This window comes from Dipodomys ordii, unplaced genomic scaffold (assembly GCF_000151885.1).
Source record: "Dipodomys ordii isolate 6190 unplaced genomic scaffold, Dord_2.0 Scaffold88, whole genome shotgun sequence".
Classification (NCBI taxonomy): domain Eukaryota; kingdom Metazoa; phylum Chordata; class Mammalia; order Rodentia; family Heteromyidae; genus Dipodomys; species Dipodomys ordii.
In genome coordinates, this window is record NW_012267304.1 from 7,631,203 (window position 1) to 7,643,336 (window position 12,134).

The following is a 12,134-nucleotide window of genomic DNA, read 5'->3' on the forward strand; positions in this document are numbered from 1 at the left end:
CTTGTTCACTCAAGGCTGGTATTCTAACACTTGAGCCACACCCCCAATTCTGGCTTTTTCATGGTTAATTGAAGATAAGAGCTTCTTAATTTGGCTTCGGGGGTTGGTTTCAAAATGTGATCCTCAAATCTCAGCCTTTGAATTGCCAGGATTATAGACGTGAACCATCAGCACACAGTATCTTTAGTTTTCTTGTTAGCCAGTACTGTTCTATTTGTTCTTTAGAAAAAGGCCACACATTACTGGTGACTTCTATTTCACAAGCCCACAGTGATGACTGTAGTTTCTCAAATTTTGCTTTGGTAAATTGAAAGATCTGTAAGGACTCAGAAGAATTGATCACATTTAAAGCCATGTGAGTAAAAACTGGTTCATCCTCTTTGCAGGTGTATATGCCATATCCCAAAGTAAAATAGGGCCATAAGTGGTTTTTTCTTTCTTGCTATTGTTTCTAACATATTTATAATGTACTATGTGATCTTTTTGTTGCTTTGTATGTTCCTCCTCCACTTATAACCCCTGTTTTCACTGTATTTGATGTCAGTCTAATTTGGGGAGGGGAGGGGAAAAAACAAAATGTTTAAATAGGGATACAGATTGACCCATTGTAACAATGAGATGTACAAGACACTATGTTGAAAAACAAACTTTACAATTTAGGTGGGGGTGAGGGGGGGAGTGTAGTTGTGGAGGTGGGAGGAAAGGGATGGTAGGGGAAAAACATAGGAGGAGGCAACAATGCTTGATAGGAAATGTACTCATTACCTTGCTCATGTAACTGTAACCCCTCTGTACAGTATTTTTACAATAAAAAATCATTAAAAAAGCAGAGGCAATGGGGACTATTGATTCTACTGGTATATCCTTCTAATTGAAACTAACTCATGCCTCTCTAGCAATGAAGAAATGAGGCCCTAAGAAAGTGAATCTTCAAGAAGATATTCTGGATGGCCAAGAAAATAGGAGAAAGGACAGTCTTCCCAGTTTGCTAGCAAAAGGGAAGATTCCGTCTCTCATTGTACTTTTATGGCACCCTTGACATAATAAATCAACCAGTGGTCTCCTTATAAAGCAAAAATTCTTCCAATAAGGGCACAAACTGTCATTGCTGTTTTCATGGAAGTCTAAAATCTCTTAAGTTCTTGAGTTACCTATGTAGAGCCAATTGCAATGTCATCATTGCTGACAGCCTTTTACTTGAGGCTAAGCCAATATGGCCAATCTAACTCTCCCACTGCAGAAACCAGGTAATTCCTTCACATAGTCCAATCACTACTCTAGAATTTCCAGGTAAGTAGCACTGGCATGTACTGCTAGGGAGATAATGCTTGTCTAAAAATTGTCTATTCCACTCAATTGGAATTGTTGAACTTTCTTCTGGTGGAAGGAAATCTATTTTGTATTCCCCGACCAGACCTTTTGTGATGGGAAAACTCAATATTTAACCTATGTGATTGGGAAACATGAACAAAATATTTTGGATACTTTTCTTAAGCTTTTCCTTTAATTCTAGGCCTTATTCAATTTAACCATGTAAACCAGAGAAGAGGAGTTCTAATCCTAAGTGTTTTTACCCTATAAATATTTTCCAAGGAAATGAAACATACAAAAACTATCTCCCTACCTCTTTCTCTCAAGTTTAAACTTTTCTTTCTTAGGGCACATAACTATTTGTAATACAATGGTTAGGGTAACCAAAACTTTCTTCTATTTACTAAGTTTTGAATTATTGAAGAGCAGGAAATACTCTCTATCCTTCACCTTTGGGGTTCTATAATCCTTGTAAGCTTTTTAAAGTCAAATGTATTTGTGAATTGCTCTGGAAACACTAAGGAAACAGTGAAATGTTAATGCAGTGAATGTTAATTATAATTATGAAAACTTACAGCAGTAATACCTACAGGCAATTAAACTTAGATAGTATGCAGTTCTTGCCTTGATGGTGAAATACTGCAATATAAGCTCAGGAAATTGAAAAATGAGCAGTCCATGACTATGTATATTTGTCTATACAAAAGGAAATGTAAATATCTTAGCAAAAAATCTTCCAGCAAAAGAGTCACCAAGTCTACCTTCTTCAAGAGAAAAGGAATAAAGGCCCAAGGAAGTCTCTGTGCTGGCTTTAAAAGAAATACAGATCAGCTGGGCACCAATGCTCACACTTGTAATCAGCCACTCAAGATGCTGAGATCTGAGGTTTGTGTTTGATAGCCCATGTAGGAAAGGCCCTGAGACTCTTGAGCCAGAAGTGAAGCTGTGGCTCAAATGTTAGAGTGCTAGCCTTCAGCAAAAATGCTCAGGGACAAAGCCTAGGCCCTCCTTGAGTTCAAGATTCAGGACACACACACACACACACACACACACACACACACACGTACCAATCATATATTCAAAATGATCTCTTTGTAAATGCTTAATCTCTGGATATGTTAGAATAGAAAACAATTCTTGAATACTTTATAGATGTCATCAACAATGTCAGCCATTTTCTAAATTCCACACTCATCTATATATAGAAAGGTACAAATATCTAAAATATCTAGATGGTATAACTCCACTACTATCCTGCATTTTATAAGCTTCATGTCTACCTTTATTGTGATAAATTCCCTTTTCATCTTTGCATCTCTTCTATAAATTTATCTATAGTGCTCATTTTCTTGAGTACTATCAGTACTTGCCACACCCAAGTCCCCAAATTACTTACCCCAAGCACTTACAGAAGTCATTCTTATAGTACCCAAATCCCCAACTTAGCAGTGGTATTAGAAACATCAGTGACTCCTTTTTGTGTGAAAAAAAGGACTATATATTAAATTGGTTAAGGTCCTGAGTTCTAGACTCTGAACGCACAAGTCCAAATCCTTTCTCCTTCACTAGCTATGCAGCTTGAAAGAAGCTACTTAGATCTCTCTGAGCCTATTTCTCCCCAAAGGTTGAACTTACTCATTCATCAGTAACAAGGATACGATGATAATGTGACATATGATGTACCGATTTTAAGATCAAATGAGATAACACATACTGTCCTTAGTAATAAGTGTGGTACAAAAATTACTCAGAGGTCTTTTTCCCCTTTTGAGAAAAAATGAACAACTAGTCAAAGTTCTAATCCTTTTAACTAGAGAAAACACTATGCCTGAGGAAAATCTAGGCCTCAAACAGTTCACGCAATGGAGCTCTAATAGCATTCACTGGTGATACAATATAGGCAAAAAATCAGAAGTTGAGTAGCTAGAAAGACACCATATTCTCTCAAAAATAACATGTTAGGGGGATTCTTCTACCCTACCTGTCCTCAAAGGTTCTAAAGTCTTGTGGAGAAACATTTTCCTACCCTCTTTTTCTCCCTTCTTCCTTGTGTCAATATTTCCCTCTCCCATCTTTCCTTTTCCCTTTCATGTCTCGCATACACATACATATCAAACATCTCAATGAAAGGTAAAGAAGTAAGGTAGCAACAAAAAAAACCTGGGTTCTAGTTCAAGATCTGCTATTAATGGTTACTTGTTTCCCTGTTGTTAGCTTCAGTCTCCATCTGTTAAAAAAACCAAAGGTTTTCAGGAATCAGCAAACAAATATGGCCTGAAGCAGGCCAGATGTAGTCAAGCTCATTGATTTCTATCATGTTAATGGCTGTTTACCAGACAAAATGTCAGAGTGGAGACATAGCAGTTGCAAAAGAAACTATGTGGCCCATGAAATAATGAATCAGAAATATCTCCTATCTGATCCTTTACAGAAAAAAAATTCAACCCCTGGAGGTCTTGAAATTGAGTTTCAGTGTCTTAGTGTTTCATGAAGAAAGTTAAGGGGCCATTATGTTAGATGGGTTGAATAACTCTACCATTATGTATCATACTTCTGTACAAAGCTTTGAAAACATGATTGTTACAGCTCTGTATATTCATATTATTCATTCTTGTGTTGTTTTTCTAAAGAATGTATCTCTTCCCCCACCCCACCCCCACTGGTGGGCTACCACCTTACCTTATTCATCTCTTTATTGTTGTTTTGAGACTAAATCTTAGTGTATAACCCAGGCTCACCTCAATTTTCAATCATCTTGCCTCAGATTCTCCATGCTGTGGTTACAGGCATATGCACCATACCTAGCTAACTATCTTTTTTCATTATTTATACATTATTATGATTAAATAACTTAAAAGTTTCTAAGTAACCTTTGATATTTCATCCCTCATTGCCTTTGGACATAATATTCTGTCTCACAGGAATGCCTTGTGTCAGGAGGTTTTAAGAAGTTAAAAAAAACCCTCTAGGGTAAACAGATGATTTTTAGATGACCTCTAAAGGTCTTTGAACTTCTAAACATTTTGTGATTTTTGGAAGTCCCTATTTTAGTTTCTACATTGACCACTATCCAAGAGAGCTAAGCAAAATTGAGTCCTATAAGTATGTATAAGCAGACTTGTTTAGTTTTTATGAATATACATATATATACACATATGAATTCTATGTGTAGATAAGTATGTAGATAAATAGATTAGCTAAAACACATATGTATGTTCTCCACAGGGTCATAAATGATTTATTTTTCCATGTCTTTAGTACTCAATGAAGGGAAGGTTCCATGTCTTTAGTATTCAACAAAGGGAAGGTTCATTTGAAAAGTTTCCAAAGCCACAGTAGTGTCTCAAGTCTTCATGTGGAAAATGAGTTTTCTGAAGCATCGATTAGTCACTCTGAGTTTCTAATCAAGACAAGTCCTCATGAGCCCTTAGAAGAAGCCAAGTAAATCAAACCTTTCAACCAAATTCCCCCTAGCTATTCAGTGAATGGAGGAAATAATTCTATTTAACTATTCTTAAAAAAATGCCAAATTTTAGGAGTGGTGCTGTGGCTCAAGTGGTAGAGTGCTAGCCTTGAGCGAAAAATCTCAGCAACAGTACTCAAGCCCTGAGTTCAAGCCCCATAACCAATAAAAAGAAAAAAAGATACAAAAATGCCAAATTTTAAAAGCTTGTCAAATATTCCCTGCCTTTGCATTCCTCAAGTTTATGTTCTTTCAATGTGTGTTTCTTAAACTATTTTTACTATTTGTCTTGATTTTTAAATGCACTGTCTACCTTCTTCCCTGACCCAACCCTACTGTATCCTAAAGGTCCAGTCAACGATAAATCCTTTATACATACCTCTTACTAACAGTTTTCAACTGAGATTTCCTTTCCTCAGGGGATATTTAGCACTGTGTACAGACATGTTGATTGTACAGCTGAGAGTGTGTTGCAGCTACTGGCATACAGAAGTGAGGGAGGTTAGTAGACATCCTATAATATACAGGACAGCCCTTACCTACTATCACCAAAGATTTATCTAGTCCAATATATCTATTATGTTAAGGTTGAGAAACCATGCTCAACATTTAAGCAGTACTGGATATTTACCTCATGCCACAATTTTAACAACTACTTACATTCATATTTTGATGCTGTTACAGTGTCTTTAGACACAAACTTTTAGAGTACTACAAGATTCCTAATTTTCATATTTGATATGGTTTCATCTTTCTTTCACATATCATCTTTTTGATAGTCTAGTCAGAAGCATCACTTACTCCCATTTTTCCAGACTGAAGATCATGGAATTATTGTTCTTCAGTCTTTCTTCTGTCCACCATATTCAATCTATTTCTATATCTAAATTCTAACTACCATCTCTCATGTCTCATTCTCTTATCTTTTCATAGCCAAGGTAATTAAGTTATTTTTACCATAAATTGTTATAATAATACCCTAAATGATTTTTAAGATGTTGCTCTTTTCTATGTACATGTTGCAGTTGCACTTGTGCACACACAATTTTTCCATCTATGGACAGACTTTTTTTTTCTTTGGGTCCGGTCGTGGGGCCTGAACTCTGGGCCTGGACACTGTCCCTAAGCTCTTCAGCTCAAGGCTAGCACTCTACCGCTTGAGCCACAACGCCACTTCCAGCTTTTTTCTTTTTGCTTATGTGGTGCTGAGGAATCGAACCCAAGGCCTCTGGCATGCAAGGCAAGCACTCTACCATTGAGCCACCTTCCCAGCCCTGGACAGACTTTTTGTAAGAACACATCTTGGCACTGTATTGTTTACTGCTAGCAATCCATTCCATTAGAGCATCAACTAGATGTAAGGCTCATTTATACCTTCTCACACCTTCTTTAGAGACCACTGCTGCTGTCTTTCAGACCTCAAACCACTGAATGTGTGAGTTTAGCACTCAGTTTATTGTCACATTGTCACCTTGTTCAGATTAGGTATGGCTCTTAAAAATGCCTTTTCCAGTGTCCTATGTTGCTACTGCCTTAAAACTCCATGATGTCTACTATGAGAATGATCAAAGTTTGTATTATTCTGATACTTTATTTATACTTCCTCAAATAAATCACTAAATGCGGGCCGGCCCTGTGCAGGGTTTTCAGGAAACATGGAATCGGCGGCTGTAGTTGGAATTGAAGGACTTTTGTGGTGATCCCCCGGGTGCCCTCTGAAAGGAAAGGGGAGGATGCCACTGGAATCATCTTCCTCTTCACTGCCACAATCCTTGCCTTCTCCATTACCCTCAGTACCAGACAGTATTACCAACTCCTCCCCTCCTCCAATGTCTTATATCACTTCCCAGGAGATGAAGTGTATTCTTCACTGGTTTGCCACTTGGTCTGCTCCCCAGCGTGAACGTTTTCTACAGGACATGGTAGCTAAAGCAGTGCCAGGAAAATTACAGCCCCTGCTGGATAGTCTGGAGCAGCTTAGTGTATCTGGGGCAAATCGACCACCTTGTATCTTTGAATGTCAGCTACGTCTCTGGGATCAGTGGTTTCGAGGTTGGGCTGAGGAGGAACGCAATGAGTTTGTCCGGCAGCTAGAAGTTAGTGAACCAGATTTTGTGGCAAAGTTTTACCATGCAGTGGCTGCTACAGCTGGAAAGGACTGATAGATATTCAGATGAAAGAAGATACCATAGCTAATGGAGCCAAGGCCATAACTCTACAGTGAAACCTCTGTTCACATTTGCCACTTGAAGATTCTGGGGTGGTATCCAGTGAACTGACTGAACTTGCTGATAAGCACAGACATGCTTATTTCAATGTTACCAGTTTATCAACTGGACTCTTAATGGAAATGTTATTTGTTTAAGCAAATCCAGATCATAACAATCTTCTAGTTTGCTTTCCAAGTGATGCCAAACCTCAAGAATTCACTGACTTTCACAGCTATAACCAAAAAGTACCTACTGTTAATAACTAGTCTATGGTCCATAATGAGAATAAAGTAAAAAAAAAAATCTCCTTCAGCAACAGGAAAGAAGGGGAAAAAAAGGTATTTTTCTAGTTTAGTTGTATTCAGATGGCTTTTGTTTTTGTTTTTTGTCGGTTTTAGGGCTTGAACTCTTGGCCTGGGTGCTGTCCATCAGCTCTCCAGCTCAAGGCTAACACTCTACCACAGCACCACTTCCAGTTTTCTGAGTGTTTTATTGGAGATAAGAGTCTCACAGATGTTCCTGCCTGGACTAGCTTTGAACCAGGATCCTCAGATCTCAGCCTCCTGAGTAGCTAGGATTACAGGCGTGAGCCGCTGGCACCTGACTCAGATGGCTGGTTTTATACTCTCTTTATCAGACACGAGCATAATTATGTCACTTGCCAACCAATGGATTTGTTTTTTGGTTTTTTTTTTGGTCAGGCGTGAGCCACTGGCACCTGACTCAGATGGCTGGTTTTATACTCTGTTTATCAGACACTAGCATAATTATGTCACTTGCCAACTAATGGATTTGTTTGTTTTTTTTTTGTTTTTTGGTCGGTCGTGGGGCTTGAACTCTGGGCCTGAGCACTCTCCCTCAGCTCTTCAGCTCAAGGCTAGTGCTCTACCATTTGAGCTATAGCACCACTTCCAGTTTTCTGGTGATTTATTGGAGCTAAGAGTTTCAGGGACTTTCCTGCCCTGGCTGGCTTTGAACCAAGATCTTCAGATCTCAGCCTCCTGAGTAGCTAGGATTATAGGCATGAGCCACAGACATTCAGCTCAACCAGTGGATTTCTTAGTGATAATTTGAAAAATTATAGAAAATCAGTGGGGATAGGAGGGAAAAACTAAGAGAGCAACATTGTCCAAAAAGAAATGTTTACCTAACATCTAATTGTAACCTCTCTGAACATAACCTGTATAACAGTAAAACAATTTAAAAAGAAAAATCATGGAAAATCAGGAGAGGGAGATAATTAGTTACTATCTTTTATGCTCTTTGACTCACAATAGCAATGCAAAAAAGTAAAAATATCTGATAGCAATGACCTGAAGTATATGTGATACCCTTGAAGTTGGTAGCAGATGTTCCTATTCTGTTCCTGTTCTAAAACAGTATGAAAGTGACACTTTACAATTTAGGCAGTTTTTTAAATATCAAAATAAAGAATGGATCTTTATAAAAAAAATCACTAAATGCTCCAATAGCTTGTCCTTGAATAGTCTTACCTCATCCTGACTGCTGATTCTTCTGCTGCATCTCACCATGTAGACACTACAATCACTTTGTGATATTTTATGTATGAATGGATTCGTGAATCCATTCATCATATATTTTCAGAATATTCGTTATGTGCCAAACCCTATTCTACATCTGAGAGCAGGAGTAATATAGTGTGGAGCAAACCAAAGCCCCTACTTCATTTGAGGCCAGTATCCCTTAAGTCATTTAATGGACAGACTTTATTTTCCTTAGTAATGTTCTTATAGTCTAGTCCTAGTTCATTGGACACTCTGTCCTTGATGACCTTTTAATACTAAATAACAACTGTTACATGCAATAACAAAAATAAAAATGCTGTACTATAGCTAAAATGCTACAAATATAAAATACCCTCATGAATGTATTTATTTCACTTGGTAAACTCAAGATAACAGTTTCAAATATTCATATTCTAGGTAAATTTTCTAAAAAGGGATCAAAATTGAGAGAAAGAACTAAAGGAAAGCACCTGATTCAAGAATAAGATAAATTCTCTTTATTCCAATCAATCACACTTTCCCATTACCCTTCTGCAATAATTTGAACCCATTCCCAAGCATTTGGCAGATCCCTTATTCCCCTTCTGACTCAGGAAAATCTGATCCCTGCAAATGAATACCACGTGATGGCATCTTTTCTTTCAATCCAACAACTGTGAGTGTCTTTCAAACTCACAAATTACTTCTAGATAACTATTTATCTCAAACATTTGCAAGGAAGTGACTTATTAACTTTCCCATTTATTCACTAGTAGAAAAAGTATAGGGTTACATATCTTGTGTTTTTTTAGATTTATCACTAACTGTATAACCTAATCCATCTTCATTTAAATGCCCTAATCTGTGAAAAGATAACACTTGCAGGATTTCTAGGGGATATAACAGTGTATCTGTAAATATTTTAAAAGGTTAAAAACACCAAAGGATTCACAGAGGGAAGAGCAAGCACACTAGCCACATATACACCAAATATAAAAATACTTTTCTCAACATGAATGATGCCAATAATGAAGAACTAAGTCCACTGCCCTCATTATGTCTTATTTTTCTGTTCCCTTCTATTACTCCCAACTGTGAATGCTATTTTATAAATGTCACAACTATAGTATACTTTCTTTGTTCTTCTCTCTCATACAACTAACTACTTGGTGATTTCTAGTTTGACTTGATTTAACCTTACCTAAATGCCCCTGGCTCCAAGTAAGGGTTCATGCTGAAGCAAGTTGGTAACACTACCCTGGTACTAGCAGGCTGTCTCTGTCCACTGCCAAGAGGCTTTGGTCCACTTGTGAATATTATAAGAACTGAACAGTAAAAAACTACCTCTGAGAACTTGCTACCTACCTCAGGACTGGAAGTCAGTTTATGAAGATGATTAAAGAAAAATCAACGTCTCCAATTTGGGGATTTTAAAAGCCAGAAACATAGAAAGATGGAAAGAAATGAGCTTGGAGAGGTTACTTGTTCTGTTTTTTTTGTTATCACTAATACTTCATTACTATTATTATTATTTTAAATAAGTTTTTATTGTTAAAATACTGAACAGAGGGGTTACAATCACATGAGCAAGGTAATGAGTACATTTCTTATCAAGCATTGTTGCCTCCTCCTTTGTTTTTCCCCTACCATCACTTCCCTCCCACTCATTCTATTTTAACACATTAGATAAAGCAACAACTACTATAAAGAAAACATGTAGATATAAATATGAGAAAAATCACCTTTTGATGAAATACCCTTCAACAATATGAACATTTCATCAGTGGAACACCCTGGAAGTATATATTCACCCAGTGAATATAAACTTTATTTATATCCTATCAATCCTCTAAACATGCGCATCCTTCATACTCTGACTTCCATCCAGATCTATAATCCATTCTAATAACCACTGCTTAAGTTGTATCTTTACCACTAAAGTCCTAATTGTTATTTGAAGACTATTTTGGACTATTAGACATTAAGGTTTATGTCTAAGACATCTTCCTCTAATACTGAGAATCAGAAGAATGATTAGGGTATTTGGTATAAATTTGTGCTTGGAAGGAAGGAAGGAAAGAGGTAAGGAAGGAAGGAAAGGCCAAACAAACAAATGACCAAAGGAACTGGAAAGATAGAAAAACATCAGAATAGTAGAAATGAAGTAAAACAGAACAAAATTAGAGAATTCAATGTACTAGCCACAGGGCTTTGGAAAATACATTAAGTACTTCAAGAAGAGTTACCTGTGCTATGTCTAAATCATCACCCTCACCACCATTGCCACTGCAATTCGGTAAGGTTTAACACTTTATACTTATGACCCTTCTTCCTGAATCTAAATATTTCCCATTCTATCCTAAAACCAAAGAACAAGGCTCACTAGACCTTTCTGCCAGTACTCTTTCTTCCTGCTCTGTTGCTTCCAGTGCACTCAACTCACTAGCAGCCCACCCGCAGCATCTTTCCTCTTTGATCTTGCCAAGCCCATTTTCCCACCATTCTTGAAACAATTACCCAAGCGATGGCTTCAATGCTGGATTCTCATAAGACTGCAGCCAGTCAGAAGTCTGTGCTGCCCTCAGCCTTGTGAGAGAATATGCCAGGCATCAGTGGAAACTCTCCAGTGAGGTTAAATTGGTAGGGGGTCAGGAAGTTCTGAATGAGAGAATACCATGGTTGCTGTAGGGCATAATTCTTTTGACTTGGAGCTTAATGAGCCTCCACTTCAATAGGACCTACGTGTCCTGCAAAACAAGAACAAGGAGGACAGAGCAGCACCATTTACCTCATCTGGCTGCCTGCTGCACAGGTTGTTGATGGGTGTCGAGGCATGGATCACAGTGACTCACCAAGAAAATAGGTCTAGTTATCAACCATTCCACCCCAAACAAGATACCTCCACATACATCAACTAAGTAGGGACCAAAAAAGCATCTGCAAAGAACCTGAAAGAGTTTATTTCAGGAGAAAAGTTTTCTGTGCAACTGATTAAACATTTATGCCTAGAGCTTAGGGCACAGTGATTGCAGAGAACCTCGGACAAGATAGTTAATGAGAGCAAAAGATGAGATGAATTTCATGGTATGCATCTGAAGGAAGACAATATACATGAATGCCCAAGCTCTTGTCACATTAAAGTAGTATAATCTCTCCTTGACTAAAGAGAATATTACCTGACTGATCCTTAACTTAGAAAGCTGAAAAAACAATTTCCAAGCAAAAGAAATGTCCTCTAATTAGGATTTACTAAGTTTAATAACGATGTTTGCCCTGGAAGAACATTACTCCTGAGGTAAAAGGAAAGGCCATGAACATATTTCTGAGTTGTAGCCACTGTAATGTTTACACATGACAAGAGGAGATCATGCAGCATATCCCTCTGTCTTCAATTCTAGACTTCCTTCAGCCATCTCCCTCTCAAGACAACTTGTCTACTTATGAATACTTTTCTTGGATTGGAAGTCTTCACAAATATTATGAAGAAACCACTGAACAATGCTTACCACATCTGTTTGAGAGCTATCAATACCTAATGTTTTTTTTTTAATTTTAATTTTTTGTGAACATACTGTACAGAGGGGTTACAATTACATGGGCAAGATAATGAGTACATTTCTTATCAAGCATTGCAGCCTCCTCCTT

General features: G+C 37.6%; 2 protein-coding genes across 3 annotated transcripts in view; one reads left to right on the plus strand and one right to left on the minus strand.

Annotated features, from left to right (window-relative positions):
* Positions 1 to 12,134, minus strand: part of Amot (angiomotin) — a 65,975-nt gene that overhangs the window by 14,545 nt on the left and 39,296 nt on the right. The window lies entirely within an intron of this gene.
* On the plus strand, positions 6,423 to 7,287 carry LOC105992823 (uncharacterized protein C14orf119 homolog). Its single transcript, XM_013025904.1, has one exon. It carries the CDS (start codon positions 6,508 to 6,510, stop codon positions 6,934 to 6,936), a length of 429 nt encoding a protein of 142 aa, XP_012881358.1. The 5' UTR covers positions 6,423 to 6,507; the 3' UTR covers positions 6,937 to 7,287.

What these genes read in the sequence shown, in the direction of transcription:
- LOC105992823 (XM_013025904.1), top strand. Translation starts at nt 6,508, where the DNA reads ATGCCACTGGAATCATCTTCCTCTTCACTGCCACAATCCTTGCCTTCT.